This window comes from Astatotilapia calliptera, chromosome 6, assembly GCF_964374335.1.
Source record: "Astatotilapia calliptera chromosome 6, fAstCal68.1, whole genome shotgun sequence".
Classification (NCBI taxonomy): Eukaryota; Metazoa; Chordata; class Actinopteri; order Cichliformes; family Cichlidae; genus Astatotilapia; species Astatotilapia calliptera.
This window is the reverse complement of record NC_137427.1, coordinates 9,618,504-9,636,033: the sequence shown is the minus strand read 5'-3', so window position 1 is coordinate 9,636,033 and position 17,530 is coordinate 9,618,504. Positions and strand designations below refer to the sequence as shown.

Genomic DNA, 17,530 nt, shown 5'->3' with positions numbered 1-17,530 from the left:
ATAAATCTGCAAAACTGTTTATTTCGAAAGTTGCATGGGAAGTAAACGTCCACTTTTTTTTATAAAATCTGAACAAAAAAGCAGTGCGCCAGCTCTCCAGCTGTTGTGATGTGCCTCATTCTGTGTCCCGGCGGCCAAAATCCACCCAGCCCTGGTAGTCCCGATCCGTCATGCACTCGGAGTTCATCAGCTCTGTGAACAAACCATTCCTACAGTACATGAACCACAAACAAAAGGGTTCAGTATGCAAATCTGAGCATTGTCTTGGACCTCCGCCTATTCACACATTGCTCTAATTAGCTGAAGTGAAACAAGATGACAATCACAGAGCTTTCCCACCCAAGTCTGCAGCATACCTGAAATTGCTTGCATTATTTGTTTGGTCATTATCTCGCGCTCATCAACTGAAAGGTGCGCCCGTCGTTCCACCCGTGCAGAGTGAGTGCGGGGTGCTTGCCTCTGTCTTCCAGCCGAGTCTTTTGCCATCTCATGTTTAGCTAGAAGCTGCTTGAGAACATTTGTCTCCTCAGTCTCTCCGGTTTCAGTTGGGGAAGCTGCTCCAGACACAAGCAGAGCAACCAGCAGTGCAAATACCACGAAAACTTTCCCTGACATTCTCTCTGCGCAGTAAGAAAGAAACATTTGAGTAAACATGAGATGTATTCTAAAAAAAATTAGGTATCAAAAATGGCAAACTTACTGTACCTGTGAAGATAGGATGAGATATGTACACAACAAAGTGTGATGAGCGTGATGTCTCCAGTGCACAACTGCTGATTCCCAGCAGGCTGTCTCTTTTATACCCAAGTTTGGTGTCAGCATAATGGCTTTCAATCAAATACTGATAATGGTGTTCACCACAGAGCGTTTGATTAAGAGATGGATACATTGGAAAAAGGATGTGCGCAAAGGAAATTATGCAAGTTTACATGGAGAAACACATCGTTATATTTGTCACTTAAGACCTCTTTTGCACTGCAATAACAATAAAACAACTCGATGTGTTTACACTGAAAATCCAATATTTCCTTAGAAACCATTTAAAACAATACAAATCTGATGTAACAATAAAGACACTGTTAAAAAGTCAACTTTAGGGAGGAGGAAACACAGGTTTCCTGTACCTGTACAGAAACGTACATTTAAACAACGTCCCATTTCTTTCAGTTTTTTTTAACTGGTAGTATTTATTGAGAATACTATACAAGTCTTTCAATTTGCACATTATATGTTGTTTACATTGCTACTCTTCATATTTTTTATATATTTTCATCCATTCTCTTCCATTTATCATTAAAAAAATCGCTGAGGGGCTGGAGCCTATTCCAGCTACCATGGAGTCAAGAGTCATACACCCCGAACGGGTCATCAGCCTGACGCAGGGCTAAGACATAGAGACAGACAACCATTCGCAATCACATTCACAGATATTTATTTATATTAGCATGAACTATGTAAGTGAAAGTAAAGCAAGTGAAAACAAGATACCTAAAATCACTTAATGAATCAGAATCATCATTGAAATTACCCCCAATTATAAAACAAAACACATCACATTCATTCATACTTGGATTGAATGTATTTACCTGCAGCTTTAAAGAAAAAAAAGTAGAAAGTTACATAGACGTTACACAGATGTCCTTCATAATGTTCAGGCTGTAAACATTTCTGTGAAACGTTTTCTTGACATATGTTTAAAAAGCGAAGTTAAACGGTGATACATCAAATATAAAATGTGCATAATTTATTACTGTCATGCTGCAGCCTGTACTTTCCACATGACGTACACACCACCCTTTTAGCAAAAGTCATACTTGCTTGGATAACATTAGCTCTGTTTACATACAGTACTGTATAGATTTTTTTTTCAAGTGTCCCAGTTACTCTGAATCCAGCGTCCCCTGATAATGTGTGATGTTTAACTGCTTGTAGAAACTCAGCCTTCATATATTTTTCTTCCAGGCAGTGAAAGTGTGGTCTGTCCGCTGTGAATGATTGTCTGCTACTTTGATTTATGCAATAAAAGTGATAACAGCACAATGGAGAGCAGCAAATGTACTTCAATGTATGAATCTACAAACTGCCTCAGGGTATTATAACTAATTTGTAATACATACAGAACACGAGCCTGCAAGTTGATAGAAAGGCATATGTGACCTTTATCCAACCTCAGTCTAATATCTTCTAATACACTGCTAGACAGATTATTACTGGTCTAAATATTTCATTTTTGTTATCTGCAGACTAAAGGGACACACACCCATCAGTAAAATCTGATAATGTCCACAGACACCACCTGCTCTTGACAAACTGCTCCTTTCACTTGTTATTTAGTTCAGATTCATACCCACACACACTGTTAGCTCAAGGCTGCATCGGATGTTTGGTGCAGGTTTTAGTCACTGTCACTGATTTTCTCTTGTCTCATCTCAGGTACGTGTCTTCAAATTCCGTCATGCTGGTGAAAGGTTATGATAAGACGTCTACATTACACATGAGTAGTGTTTCCAATGCAAAACTTCCCGATAAAACTTTCCCTTTGAAATTCCAAATATATCCCAGAATCGGACCTCGCAGTTTAAGGAATAATTTTGCTGATATTCCATAAATGATTTTTTTGTAAAATCCACAATAAAGAATACCAAACAGGATTGTTTTGAAGAAATGTTGAAGTTTAAAGACAAATTGTGGTGAGGGCTGATTAAAGGCTCTTTAACAATATGGTAAAGCTTATTTGGCATTTAGGTCTGAAATCTGTATACATGTAAAGGTCGGTTCCACTGAATAGTGCCATGTAAAATACTACAGTGTACTCAGTCATGCATGTCAGCAGTGTGTTCCACAAAGGTTAAAATGATTTTCAGGTTCTTGTTAGTCACTTCAGAAAGGTTTACTCTGACCACATGTTACCTGAGCTTCCAGAGAAAAAGGTGTGACAGCGTCTTGTTTTGGTATGTTTGGGTGGGGGTGGTGGTCTGGAACAGAGTTCACAGCTCTATTTGGACGGGTGTATATTTAAAATCATTTATGGTGCCAACAGCTATTAATGTTGTTGTCTGCTTCTTTCAATTCACAGAACAAAAATAGCTTTAGCCTCTCAAACAAAATTGTGGTTGTGCAGAGGAACCAGTTTCTAATAGTTAAATCCTTTTTCTTTCACATGAGTGCATGTAAAACCTCGTGCATATAATACTTTTCATTTTGTCCACAAGTGTCTTTGTGTGGTGCAGTTTGAGATAAGGAGAGACTAATAACATAATACAAGAACACAGACACAGATTACAGAGCTCTGCTGTTTACTTATTATTTTAAAGATACTATATTAGAATACACACACACACACACACACACACACACACACACACACACACACACACACACACACACACACACACACACACACACACACACACACACACACACACACACACACACACACACACAGTTTATTCAGATTTGCTGACTTTCATTTTTGTACAGCTCTGTTAAGGTCCTTTCCTGGCATTTCAGTCAGGTAAAGGTCTGGAATTTGGGTGCCCAGGTCCTGTGACTGCAAAATAAGCCCAAACCCTGAAATATCCATCATTGTGCCTGACAGCTGGTATGAGCTGTTTGTACTGATATTGCGTGCATTATGCCTAGACATCTCCACGCTGATCTTGTCCGTCCAAAGTACATTGTTACACAAATCTTGTGCTTTGTTCAGAGGCAGATTTGCATTGCCAAACTATTCTGCCATGCTCTTTTTAAAGAGAAGAGGCTTTCCACTGTGCTGTCTAATCTTTTTCATCAGTGTTTCTCAAGGTAACTGAGGCCTGTAGACTCTGAGATGTAGCTCTTGGGTTTTTTACAGAGCGTATTTGTTGGTTTTGCAAATTGTTTGTATTAAAACTGTTACCAACATACCACTCATTGTTTGGTATGTGCAGATGAAGCTGTCTTACACCCCCAGAAAGGCTTAACAAATACCACTGGCTTAGGCATAATTACTGCTCATAGGTGGTTGTGATAGTGATCTTTTTGTTAAACTTACCTTCTCAGTCAGGGTGAACATGAAAAAGTTGATCACGCTACCTGCCATGATGCACCTGCTGACTTGCATTTTAGAGTAAAAAAACTTAACTATCAAATGCAGTGAAATTAATTTAAAAAAAAAGAAACTGATCATACCCATCCAAATACCTTCTCCCCCCATTTTTATATAATTATTTTACTCTTGTTTGTTGTCTTTTCAGCTTCTTTTGGGTAACTCACTTAAAATCATCTTAGCATTCATCTGTGCCCCATAAAGTAACGAGTAGGAAGTGTAATGAGTTAAGAAGAAATAATTAGCCACATCTTAGGTTTTGGCTGGATTTCAGCATAGTTATCAGTTAAGCTGTCTGACTAGATGTTCCACTTGTCTTTCATCAAAGTTTGTCTAATGAAGACTTACACACCCAATCGATGGAAACAAAAACAAAGACAACAAAAACTATTATCTGCATACCACACTGTTGTTGTTGCATGGCATTTGAGACTGCCCCCCTCACTAAGAACCCTATAAAATACCCTGCTGTGTCTTGCAGGATCACACCTCGGAGACATTCCTTCTGTGCTCACCATCAGCCTCGCATCACGACAACCTCCTGTCACCATGGCAGCCTCTTTGACCCAGCAGAGCAGCTACAGCGTTAAGCAGAGAACCTACAGTTCCAGCAGCCTGGGCGGATGGAAGCAGAGTAGCACGTCCTCTGTTGGCTACACACCCAGTGTGCATGGCGGAGCTGGAGGTTATGGGACCCGCATCTCAAGATCCAACTCTGTCTTCTCTTTAGGGTCCGTGGGCTCATATGGAGAGACTTCTGTAGTCGGAGATGGGAAGGCAACCATGCAGGACCTCAACGACCGCCTGGCTGATTACTTGGCAAAAGTAGGTTTTACTGATGAGCGCTAGTTGCAAGAATTACTCCCCCCCTTTATTTACTTTTAACAATTTGCATTTGTAATCACTAGTTAATAAATAATAAGATTAATTTCCATATAGTAAAATAACAGTTTCTAACAGTACATATTGACCTAACCCTAACCCCCTTTATTCTATTATCTTATCCTATTCTATTGCTTTTTCCCCCTTAACGTTTTACTGCTCTTAAACTTGTACTTTCTGTTTTAAACTTGTACTTGACCAAAAAAAAAAAAAAAATCCCACATGTGGGACTAATTAAGGTTTCTCTTATCTTATTGAATTTTTTCATGCAGCACTTATAATGGGGTGTCTTTATATTGTTGTAGTGAGTAAAGGATCAACATACTCACATACAATAATGAACACACACACAAAAAAAACCCAAACCCCAAAACAAACTAACAAAAAAAAAAACATATGAAATTTTACCAAATGGAAAAATGTAGAACAGTTGCTTTCAGACAAATAATGATAGCCTGCTTGTATGAACCAGTATTTCCTCGTGATGTGCAGGTGCGTTCTCTGGAGGCCAAAAATAGGCAGCTGGAACTGAACATCGCTGAGTTCTGTCAACAAAAGTCAACTGTTGTTACCAAGAACTACGATGGCTATTTTTCCACCATCAGTGACCTGAGAGCCGAGGTACCTCTCACACTTTACATAACACAACACACTGAAAAGCAAACCATTTTACAATGCACACACACGAAACCTCGAACATTGCCAAACACCCGAAGTAAACATCTATGCAGGCGACTGAAACATCTTTCCATTGTTTTACTATCACAAAAATTATTGACACCAATTAATGCTGAAGTGTGGATTTGAAGGGTTAGAACCCGTTGTACGCTATGTGACTGATAGATGGCATCCAAAGAAAGCTGAACTGCTGCGGAATGCAAAATAATTTGCTCAATATCAATAAATGAAGAGTATAGCCTATACGCGGTCAGAATTTCAGACAGTTTATTCATTTTCTCCAATTAGATTGCAAGAAGATTTGCAGAGAACCAGGCCATCCACGTGCAGCTTGACAATGCTCAATTGGCAGCGGAAGACTTTAAAATGAAGTAGGTTTACATTCCTTTGTTGCTCCGTGGTATTTCTGTCACAGTCTGGCGAGGGCAGACTGTATGAATTGAAAAAGGACCCAAAATGCAGACTCCAAGGAACAGGGAACAAAACTTTAATGTTAACAAAAAACGAGCCGTTTAATATGGCTGGTAAAAAAGGTACAAACAAAGGGCAAGGCAAACTGAAGCAAAATTAACACAAACCTAAACTGGGAAATCTAAACAAACAATAAGAAAAACCTAGACAAGAAACTTGGAAGCATGGCATAGGAAACATGGCGTGGACAACAGACGACCTGACAATCACACACTGAAAAAAGAGGACTTAAATACACAGGAGGTGATTAGGGGAAGTGGAGACACATGAGGAAACAGCTGGCACACATGAACATAATGACGTCACAGTGGGAGAGTAAAACTGAACATGATTAACACAGAACACCAGACCTCTTCATAATAAAACAGGAAACATAATGAGACATAGACATGACAACCCGAACTTGACAACGTAAGACACAGACATGAAACGCATGAAGAGCAGGGGAGATTTAACATGGTTGGAAACACGAGGGGAAAATAATAACTAGAAACACTTAGGCATAATAATACAAACTTGATAACATAAGACACGCAGCATGAAACACGAAGGGTGAGGGGAAGCTTAAATACAGGGGAAGAAAACACAAGGAGTCTAATAACCAAATGAACTTAGATAACCTAATGAACAAAATAAACTCAAACTTAAAACGCTGGGTCAAAAGACCCAGGACCATGACAATTTCTTTCTACCCCATATTACTTTATACCAAATATGAAAAGAAATCCCACTACATTTGGGAGTTTTTGTTTTATTATTTATTTTTTTCTTTTGAGACCATACAATCGTTACCCCCATCAAAATCGTGAAAATAATGGCATCTGAAAGGGCTGCTTTTCTTCTGTAGATATGACATGGAGATGAACTTGCATTTGACCGTGGAGGCTGACGTATCCCGTCTCCGAGCAGTCCGCGACAGCTTGACTCTTGGCATCAGTGACTTGGAGCTAAGCATAGAGGATCTGAAAGCAGAGCTGGCGCAAATGAAGGCAAATCACAAGGAGGTAAAAGGCGTATAATAGAAAAACAAACCTATTAAACACTGCTAAAGAGATTGCGTGAGTCAATGCTTTCCATGGTGCAGTGTCGCCATCTGCTGGTGGTGGAAGCGCTTACACTTCTGGATGGATTGGAGATTTAAATACTTTTTTTTGTTGTTGTGTTTTTTGTTTGTTTGTTTTGCATGTTGCAGGAGATGAGCCAGTTGAGCATCCAATGCAGTGGCTCTGTAAATGTAGAGGTGGACAGTGCACACTCTACAGATTTGACAAAGGTCCTGGAGGAAATGAGGGAGCAGTATGAAACTGTGGGGAGCAAGAACAAGCTGGAAGTCGAGAAATGGTTCCAGTCGAAGGTTAGGTTCCTAAAATGTTCAAAACGACTCCGGTAGATCCTTTAAAAAAAAAAAAAAAGTTCAAATTTTCTTATTGAATTTTGAATGCTTTCTTTTAAAAAGGTGGAAATTCTCCAGAAGGAAATCATTGTTTCCCAAACAGATGTGAAAACGTTTCACAAAGAGTTGTCCACTCTGAAGAAGACCTACCAAAGTTTGATGATAAGCCGGCAAAGCGCACACACAGAGGTATGGAATAACAACCCAAAAGTACTGGATATGAAGGTTTTGTAACTGAAGCCAAATGCACATCGCAGTGTTAGGTCTAATAATCTCAGCTTGCTGAAGCTAAGAAGTAGCAGACCCGCTCTTTTTTTCTCATATTGTACCTATCTCTGGTATCTTGGTGACACAGCTGCAAGCAGAGGAGGCAGGAAAGAGAAACAAGGAGAGGAGAGACAACAAACAAACATTGCCTTGGAGGCTCATTTAAAAAATATAATCAGTATTCAACACTACGACATAACATAACTGCCGTATTTTATGAACTCACATGTGATCATGACCTTTCAATATTTTTTAACTAAAATCATTGTGACATTTTGCAATGTGGCAAGAAACTCAAGACGGTTGAAGTGAGAGAAGGAAAACAGGATAAAGACATGCTGTGGAAGAGAGACAGAGATTAATAACAAGTGTGGTTCAGCGCAGAGAGGTCTATTAACACATAGTGACTGAGCAAGCAAATGAAAAAAAAAATAGAATCCTAGAATATAAAATGCATCATCTGAAACAATAACAGAACACTAATCACCCCTTAAATGTTTAAGGAATTAAGAGTTATCTGCTATTTTAATTCCCCCTGTTTATAACAGTCATGAAAAACCATATTCATGAACTTATGAATTTCAAAATAATGTTGGTGGTGTATTTCTGCTCAAAAGCTGAGTTAAATGAGAAAATAGCCAAAAAGTATGTTGCAAAAAATCAAACAAACACATGAAAAAAACATTAATAAAACAAATAAAGGACAAATATACATATAGCTTCCCTACATTTGATTGGGAAATGCTTCATACTGGTTGACATCAGCAGATGTCGAGCCTGGTTAAAATTACTTTTGCTATTTGAAGCACATTAGGTTCGTAATGTTTTAATTGTTAGCGCAAGGGGAATGATTAAAAAATTAAATCAGTTTTTTCCAAACATATCAGGACATATATTAATTTGCTGTAACAGAGAGGAAATGATTCTTCCCACTGACTGTACTCACATGGAGCTGTTGTAACCTCTCTGTCCTGCAGATTACATGCCTACAGGAAAATTTGGAGGAAGTGAAAAGTCGCTATAGTCTTCAGCTTCAACAACTGCAGGTCACCATCTCCACCCTGGAGACTGAGCTGCAGGAGCTGAAGGCCTCTCTTCTGCGGGTGCAAACAGAATATAATGAGCTACTGGACATCAAGATGAGGCTGGAAATGGAGATTGCTGAATATAGGAGGCTGCTAGAAGGAGAGCACTATGAAAAAAAGGAGTAAGAAATTAAAAATGTATCTGTTTTTAATCGATTATCAATTAAAGCAAACAAAAATGTTTTTAAAAAAATGTTTACGCTCTTCTTAGGGTGGTGGTCATCAGCAAGGTCGTAGAAGTGGAAGGTAAGAATCTCCATCACTCACTGAACCAGAACTTCAGATCTTGTCGCAGTAAAACTGAAATAAGCTCTTTACACTATAGTGATGCGATGCATTGTCTTTGCAGAGCGTAAACCCCACATTGAAAAACGAGTGAAGACAATCATCGAGGAAATTGTTGATGGACAGGTGGTCGCCTCCTCTGAGGCCACCCAAGTGGAAACAGTTCAGTAACCTGTGCTCCCCTCACCCGAGCTTCTAAGTTGTTAAAGTTGTGGAGCAGGGAAATTATTTTACTGCTATTGTTAAATAATCATCATTATTACCATTGCATTAATAATATAATCTGCAGTATGATCATTGCTTTAACAATGTAACAGATAGCTTTAAGATGGCCTTAAGATGTTTATGATGATGTTAATTTTGTATTTCAGATGCAGTTATAACTATTGTGTACACAATGCATATCTGTGCTTATTTGAGTTGATGTTCAGGTTCTTTAAAGGTCTTAAGCTTCACTGACGTGACTGTTCAGGTGATACATGCTGAGGGAAAACTAGAACATAGAAGGAATTGCAATACATGCTTACAAAACACTTATATCAGGTCATTTTATATTAAGGTTTTAGTAGAGGTTCTTGGTTAAAACATTTATTTAGTAGAGGACATATACATAGTCTCCGTTAGGTTGTAACACATAAGGATGAGCCTCTGTTCTGGTAAAAGGTCAGAAGTGCAACAGGTGAATTGAGAAAGAGCATTTGAGGACGAGACACAGACAGTTAGTAGGTGAAGAGGTGACACAAAGAGCATGTGAGGTCAACACACACACACACATGAGTTAGATTTATTTAGAGGAGAGATTAGTCATGTCTCGGTAAGAAAGAGGAACCGTCCTTGTTGTCTCGGCAAGAAAGAGGAACAATTCACTTTAAGACAAGAACGGAAAGTACCAGCCATGAAAATAGAAGATGATCTTCTGGGTTAAAAGTCATTGTGGTGTTGATCTGATCTATGTATAAAATGTATCTGTGACGCATGAAGGGGCGTCAGTAAATCAAACCCTGATGCTATAAAATATCTGTTCATGCTTTGATTAAGTTGAAGATCAATTGCTGTCTGCATACAGAGTTGTCTTCCCACACGTGTGTATTCATTAAAAATCATCGTTTGACCAAGAGCTTCTGGACCAAGGGTGGTTTGTACTCTCCCTCCTCAATTTTGAACCTTAACAAAAAGATATCCTTTGGGGAAAATTAGTGAGGGTTGAAGGAGGAGAACAGGTTTGATTTCTTTTGATTTCTAGAAGTAGTGGTTATAATGTAGGCTTACACAGACAGATATTACACAGAAACACACATGACAGTATTGATTCCAGGCAAAAGGCCTCAAATTCATTTAGCCTTTAACTGAACTTAAAGAAGGACCAAAGAGGAAGGAAAGCATATATTTTGGTTATGTCTGATAAACTAGAATTAGAAGGTATTGTTACATTAAAAGGAGCAAAATGAAATAAAGAGGCTATGTTAAAAACAGGTTATAACATAGGAAATGTGAGGGTTAAAATGAAGTTAGTGTTAACACACAGGAGTTGTTTTTAGGCAGCATTTAGCTATGTTGAAATGTATGCAGGAGTAATTGCTTATATGCTTAAACTTAATTGATTAAAGTGGTTGTTTTCTTTTGGATCTTTTAGTAGAATAGGCGCTTACGATGATTTTCTTGTTAAAAAGGTGACTTAAGATTAGAGTAGAGGAACTTGCAGCAGCGACAATTTGTGCACAGGATGTTGATGATCAGATAAGGGAAAAATAGAGCGAGCAACCGGACGTGAAACCAGCGCTTAAAGAATTTTAAAGTGATGAGGAACGTTGAAGAATATATATAAATACAAGTCAATAAGTTAAGAGCATAATTAGGATCATGCTTTTGATTAAAGAGTCCCAGATAGGATAAGTTAGGGAGGTGCAGGAAAAGGTGTTTTGTTTCCTTTGCAGAAGATCTCGACGATCGCGAGAGAGGGACCGAGAAAACCTAAGCTTACACATGGAGTGTTCTCGAAGGGGAGCTGGTGTCTATGACTGGACCAATTGGATGACATGAGGTTGTCTGATTTGCTGAGCGAGGACACAATGTATTGCGACCTCTGGTGTTCCAGAGGTCGAGAGAGGGAGTGTGGAGCAGGGAAATTATTTTACTGCTATTGTTAAATAATCATCATTATTACCATTGCATTAATAATATAATCTGCAGTATGATCATTGCTTTAACAATGTAACAGATAGCTTTAAGATGGCCTTAAGATGTTTATGATGATGTTAATTTTGTATTTCAGATGCAGTTATAACTATTGTGTACACAATGCATATCTGTGCTTATTTGAGTTGATGTTCAGGTTCTTTAAAGGTCTTAAGCTTCACTGACGTGACTGTTCAGGTGATACATGCTGAGGGAAAACTAGAACATAGAAGGAATTGCAATACATGCTTACAAAACACTTATATCAGGTCATTTTATATTAAGGTTTTAGTAGAGGTTCTTGGTTAAAACATTTATTTAGTAGAGGACATATACATAGTCTCCGTTAGGTTGTAACACATAAGGATGAGCCTCTGTTCTGGTAAAAGGTCAGAAGTGCAACAGGTGAATTGAGAAAGAGCATTTGAGGACGAGACACAGACAGTTAGTAGGTGAAGAGGTGACACAAAGAGCATGTGAGGTCAACACACACACACACATGAGTTAGATTTATTTAGAGGAGAGATTAGTCATGTCTCGGTAAGAAAGAGGAACCGTCCTTGTTGTCTCGGCAAGAAAGAGGAACAATTCACTTTAAGACAAGAACGGAAAGTACCAGCCATGAAAATAGAAGATGATCTTCTGGGTTAAAAGTCATTGTGGTGTTGATCTGATCTATGTATAAAATGTATCTGTGACGCATGAAGGGGCGTCAGTAAATCAAACCCTGATGCTATAAAATATCTGTTCATGCTTTGATTAAGTTGAAGATCAATTGCTGTCTGCATACAGAGTTGTCTTCCCACACGTGTGTATTCATTAAAAATCATCGTTTGACCAAGAGCTTCTGGACCAAGGGTGGTTTGTACTCTCCCTCCTCAATTTTGAACCTTAACAAAGTGCACGCTAGTTTCTTCTGGGGAGTTCTCTTTGTTTTCATCTCATTATAAATCGAAACATTGCAAAATGCAGAAAATGCTCATCTTTACACAGTGCACGAGCCTTTGGATAAGTATGAAACCAAACTATGAATAAAAGGCTGAAAAAAATAATGATGATTGACTGATTGATTGTATTTCATTCCAATATATACCGCAAATGAAAAAAAAATATCACTATCATTATTTTTTATTCTGAGTTATAAATGTGTTTTCACATCCAGAAGAGGAGTATATTTTGAATACTGACCTTGCTTTGGGATCATTTAATCACAGAGCTAACAGAATCAACTTAAAATATAAAGCCACTGTCTCCTGTACTTTTCTCGTTTGACTACTGAGGTAAAAATCACAAGAGTATGTGAAAACAAATGATGTATTTAGCTTGTAATTTCATATTTAACCACCAGGTGTCGCCTTTGGTTTTCTTTTTAAAAGTGGTCCTGGCCCAACTTCAGTGGATTGATTGTATAAGCTTATTTTGCTAAAGTGGAAACAGATTGTTGCTACACAAGAGACTTCTAGAAGCATGATCAGTTTCCCTTACAGAACAATAGACAAAGATCTGCAAAGAGCATAAAAATGAAGGCTCATTACAGATGCTATTTCCGAACTGTTGGAAAAATGGGTGACACTGGATCACAGGCATGGAAACACACAAAAGAAAGGAAAGAAATAAAATATCACAGAATACCTGTGTTATGCAAGCTTGTGCTCTAAGTATGAGTGAAGATGATGTTTGATTCATCACAGGCATCTTTATTTGGGTGGAGCTGAATCAAGTGGAGGCTTGAGATCTACAAAAAGCTTCTCAGTGCTTTGATGAGTTAATCTGCTGGTTAAAATGACTCAACCCAAAACTGCCTTCTTTTCGGTGCTTTTGTATTCCAGTACTTTGCCACACTGATCAATCCTAAGTGCTATTAAACGTAATTATCGCCCTTAATTGTAAAAGTGAACCTTGCTGTTTCAGCTGTTTTCTACACAAAGAAATATCAAGTTAAGGCGAAGCAGTCATTCATACAACTCATCATCTAAAACTAAACCTGAGCATAAGTAGTTCATACAAAATTGTACAATTGTTGGACCGTATGCAACTTAGGTTCCTAATTTATGTGCATAAGGTCATGTTTTAAAGTGAAATTCAAATGTTACATTTACCTCAGGGGTTCAAACTTATGCATAATTTCAAAAGCAAAATGCAGTCACATATGGTGGGCAGATTCTCAGTGCACGTGTGTTTTTCTGTTGCACTCAGTCTGTGTATGTTTGATAAAAAGAAACAGAAATTGTGTATTTTACTTGCTTGCCTGCATTACAGAGGGAATATTAGTACGGCATAGCATAGATATTGTGGGGTTTGACTGTGTGCACATGGTCTCTTTATCTATATCCCCAAATTTTTTAATGGTAAAAAAAGCAAATCTGTCTCAGTGAACATTGTTATGCTGTCTCTGCTGTAAATTTCCAGACCTATTGAATGAGATGTTCCTTGCTAGAGGGTGTGGCCAGTCATTGCAGGGCACTGGAAGAGGCAACAGAGACCAGTTTGGGCCTGAATCATAATAACTCAAAACATTCTCAGAAAAAAGTACCTTATTGCACCTTTAGACATATCACAGCGTGGGCTGGTACCGTCTGTGGTACTGTCATTTTAACCTTGACATTGTCTATTTTGTACCTTTGTGGTTTGTACGTTACAAATGTTTCCTGCTCATATACAAGCCACATATATGCAGTGATAAAAAAGCATACAGCATGACTCATTAGCTTGTAGAAGCCTCTTTAGCAGCAGTAACTTGAAGTCACCTGTAACTTTATCTGTTTTTTAGATCTTTGTGGAGGAATTTTGGCACACTCATTTGTACATTGTTGGTTCAGTTCTTTGAAGTTTGTGGGTGTTCATTTCATGCACAGCTCTCAAGAGCCTGCCACACTATTTCAATCAAGTTGGGGTTTGGATTTTGGGCCATTGCAACTCCTTGACTCTTTTCTTTTTCAGTCATTCTGTTGTAGATTTGCAAGTGTGCTTGGGATCATTGTCTTTTTGCATGACACAATTTAGGCCGAGCTTTAGATGTTAGTATCACATTCAATTCTATTTTTTTTTTTTTTTTTTTTTTTTCTAAATGACATCAGAAACAGCAGTATGCGACATTACGTGATGGCAGAGCTTCAGTTCATCCTTTGTCATTTTTTTTTTTTTTTTTTAAATAAATAGGACAGGGGGAATGAATGAGAGAGAGAGGGGGAGAGAAAGAAAGAAAACCAAAGGGGAGAAGAGACGGTGAGAAGGGGGGGGAAGAGAGACAAAAAAAAAACAAAAAACTCCTGGGTCACCTGTATGGAGAAAAAAAAACAAACAAACAAACAAACAAAAACAAACAGAGGAGACAGCAAACAACAAAGAGCAACATAATAATAGAGAAAACAAAGCACCATACCATCACAATAAACTAGCTAGTCATAGATATCAGTATTTACTAAGTAATAAACGATATTGTGCAGCACGCAAGATAGACAGCGCACAGTGTGCTTTGAGGCAGCAGCCAAGAAAGCTTTAGTCCGTGTCTGTAAATACCCATGTGTGCATACCTGTGTGGATCAGCATGCTTGCATTCCAAAGGTTTCTCCATGTAATGATCTGCTAGGGAGTGTGGGGGGGCCACAGCCCCGTCCTCCAGGGTGTGAAGCGGGTATGGAGGAGATCAAAACTCCAGACATCCAGAGGCCCCCAGAACACAAGAGACCATGGAAGACCAACAGAGGGGCAGCCGCGCCACTGTCCCAGTAAGAGCTGAGGAGAGTCCCAGATGAGGGCTCGCCCAGCAGCCGCGGAGCAGAAGTCAGGGGGAGTTGCAGTGACGCGCCCGTGAGCTCCGCCGGCCCCCAGCTGCGCCTGAGTGACCGAGCCCTAGGCCGAGAGGCCGGGGGCACCCCACCTCCAAAGGGGCCCGAGCGAGCCCCAGGCCCCAGGCCCCGACAAGCGGCCGCCAAGGAGTGAGCCGGTGTGTACCCGGACGCCCACCCCCAGACACAAAGAACCACCAACACACCGACACCTGAGGGAGTCCGCCACCGGCAGGGGAAGTGGTGGTGGGTGGAGATAGGCCTCCAAACCTTGGAGGGCCTGAGGTGTCCCCAGAGAGGTGGCGCCTGATACCCAACCTGACATATAGACACAGACATACAGGCACACACAGACACAAACATCCATTCCCACCCTCATGCTCTCATATGCACTCACTCCACACTCAACCAACGTGGAGACAGACATAAAGAGATGCTGTACACACAATCACACTCCCCAAGCGTACTCTACAAACCGGGTCTAGGTACCCTTGCCCCTGGAGGGGGGAATTGCACCCAGACCCAGGTGGTGTTACCCTTTTCCCTGCGGTGGGGAGAGGCAGACCACCCCGACTCCGCAGCAGCAGGGAGGCCCCACACCCCAGACCGCAGTCGGACGGCCAACTCCTCCTACTAGCCCTCCCGCTCCAGCAGGCCGCAGAGAATGGGGGTGGGAGAAGACTCCAAACCTCCCTCCACCCGCTCATTGTAGTGTTGATGCATATGTGTTCTAAGGTGCAATTAAAACCCAGGAGGGCATGGAGCTACCTGCCAAGGAGCAGCAGGTAAGCGCATAGTCCCTCCTGCTAACCCTCAATGACTAAGTGTATTTAAAATTGAGAGGTGGGCAACGACGTCAGGGGTGAGGTATACACCCTGATGGTGATTTGGACTCCGTGATTGTGCCCACCCCCAAGATCCTATATGTATGTGTAATGAGAGTGTGAATAATGTGAATGTCTAAGTTGTGGGATAAAATTGAGGCAGAGGCAGCCAGAAGGGGACAGGGGGGGGGGTAGCCTCCTCTGCACCCTGGTGACATACCCCCACTCCAAGGCCCTGCATGTGTGGGTGGTTGTGGAGGAGCGGGAAGAGGGAGGCAGCTGGAGATTCAATTCTAGAATACTTTGGTATATGGTCGACTTAGTGACTGCAAGGTGCCAAGATCCTGTGAGTGGAAAACAATCCTGCGTCATTACCCCTCCTTGACCATGCTGACAGTTTCTATGAAGTGCTTGTGCTGATATGCTGTGTTTGGTTTGCCTAAAACTGTTCTGTGCATTCTGAAAAAACATCTCTTTTTTGGTCTTACCTCTTCACAAGACATTGTTCCAGAAGTCTCGTGGTTTGTTCAATTGCAACTTTGCAAACCTAAGCATTGGAGCCATATTATTCTTTCTCCTGAAAACCCTTTCAAACAAGCCACATTAGTTTAGTGTATTGAATTGTTATGATCTTAACATGCTGAGGCCTGAAGAGGTTTTCAGACTTTAGGCTGTATTTGCTGTCCACTCCTGGAAAGATTGTGACTTTGTGCTAAAATACACCTGAATGCACCTGAAAATGAACCACAAAAATGTATACACGACTGGTCGCAATAGTTATATTTGTGTAGACTATACCTGTAGAGAATGAAATGGACTTTCGCTGTACCTGTAAATCTGAGAGTGCACACATGGAGAAAGGCAGATGAGCAAAAAAACCCCCAAATGATTCTGTAATGAATCATCAGAACTCTCGCTTTCTTGCCTAAAGGGGGGAGATATTGTTTTATACTGGCTCATATGTAACATACTCACACCCAGGAAAAAGCTCTCTAAGCTATTTGATCATGTCACAGCACATTTTAAACATGGTGTTCCTGTTCTCACCCCAAGCTGCATTTATTTCTGTCAATGAGGCACTTTATACTCAGGCTTGAACACGCCTTTGACATTCCAAGAAACTGGATACGTGACACTGTAAATCTGTCAGAAGAGTTATGGACACGGTTTTTGGCAAAAGTCCAGTAAGTTTAACTGCAAGTACATTTCTCCTTCACGCTATATACAATAGTCTTCCACAATGGCATAAATGTAGTGAATATTGTTTTTAGTCTTATCTTCTTAAGATCTGATTATGGCTTTAAGTGATTGGCATCAGCACTGGTTCTCAGGAATATCTCAATTACAACCATTCATACTTCATTCATAATTTCATACTTCACACAACAGCTCACCTTGCCCTACACATACAATTACGCTAATCAACAGAACTGATGTAAAACCACAGCACGGTTTTTACTGTCAAAGAAAACAAGTGTGCAAATTGTTTCGCAATCAACAAGAGCGTAGTAGGCCCACACCCGAAGGCAACCGGTGACTTTTTAACAAGCGAACATTTGACACTTTTTAAAATATATATTTAGTACAAGACCTTG

The 17,530-nt window shown here is 40.0% G+C and overlaps 2 protein-coding genes and 1 long non-coding RNA gene across 3 annotated transcripts; 1 reads left to right on the top strand and 2 right to left on the bottom strand.

The window, feature by feature from the left end:
* Nucleotide 1: 1 nt before the first annotated feature.
* LOC113023764 (uncharacterized) lies at nucleotides 2–789 on the bottom strand. Its single transcript, XM_026170112.2, has 3 exons — nucleotides 706–789; nucleotides 357–620; nucleotides 2–192 (listed from the first exon to the last, which is right to left on the bottom strand). The coding sequence occupies exons 2-3, from the start codon at nucleotides 613–615 to the stop codon at nucleotides 116–118; spliced, it is 336 nt and encodes a 111-aa protein (XP_026025897.1). The 5' UTR covers nucleotides 616–620; nucleotides 706–789; the 3' UTR covers nucleotides 2–115.
* Nucleotides 790–4,568: 3,779 nt separating this feature from the next.
* Nucleotides 4,569–12,375, top strand: LOC113023762 (keratin, type I cytoskeletal 19-like). Its single transcript, XM_026170110.2, has 10 exons — nucleotides 4,569–4,912; nucleotides 5,462–5,590; nucleotides 5,936–6,018; nucleotides 6,966–7,122; nucleotides 7,311–7,472; nucleotides 7,575–7,700; nucleotides 8,756–8,985; nucleotides 9,075–9,109; nucleotides 9,213–9,358; nucleotides 12,225–12,375. Exons 1-9 carry the CDS (start codon nucleotides 4,637–4,639, stop codon nucleotides 9,317–9,319), a joined length of 1,305 nt encoding a protein of 434 aa, XP_026025895.2. The 5' UTR covers nucleotides 4,569–4,636; the 3' UTR covers nucleotides 9,320–9,358; nucleotides 12,225–12,375.
* Nucleotides 7,334–8,866, bottom strand: LOC145429198 (uncharacterized). Its single transcript, XR_013909420.1, has 2 exons — nucleotides 8,725–8,866; nucleotides 7,334–7,511 (listed from the first exon to the last, which is right to left on the bottom strand). It is a non-coding gene; the product is annotated as an uncharacterized LOC145429198 (long non-coding RNA).
* Nucleotides 12,376–17,530: the final 5,155 nt, after the last annotated feature.

What these genes read in the sequence shown, in the direction of transcription:
- LOC113023764 (XM_026170112.2), bottom strand. Translation starts at nt 615, where the DNA reads ATGTCAGGGAAAGTTTTCGTGGTATTTGCACTGCTGGTTGCTCTGCTT. An exon ending in AATAATGCAAGCAATTTCAG is followed by an intron (nt 193 to 356) that starts GTATGCTGCAGA and finishes GTTTGTTCACAG; the next exon opens with AGCTGATGAACTCCGAGTGC.
- LOC113023762 (XM_026170110.2), top strand. Translation starts at nt 4,637, where the DNA reads ATGGCAGCCTCTTTGACCCAGCAGAGCAGCTACAGCGTTAAGCAGAGA. An exon ending in TGAAGGCAAATCACAAGGAG is followed by an intron (nt 7,123 to 7,310) that starts GTAAAAGGCGTA and finishes TGCATGTTGCAG; the next exon opens with GAGATGAGCCAGTTGAGCAT. An exon ending in GGCAAAGCGCACACACAGAG is followed by an intron (nt 7,701 to 8,755) that starts GTATGGAATAAC and finishes TCTGTCCTGCAG; the next exon opens with ATTACATGCCTACAGGAAAA.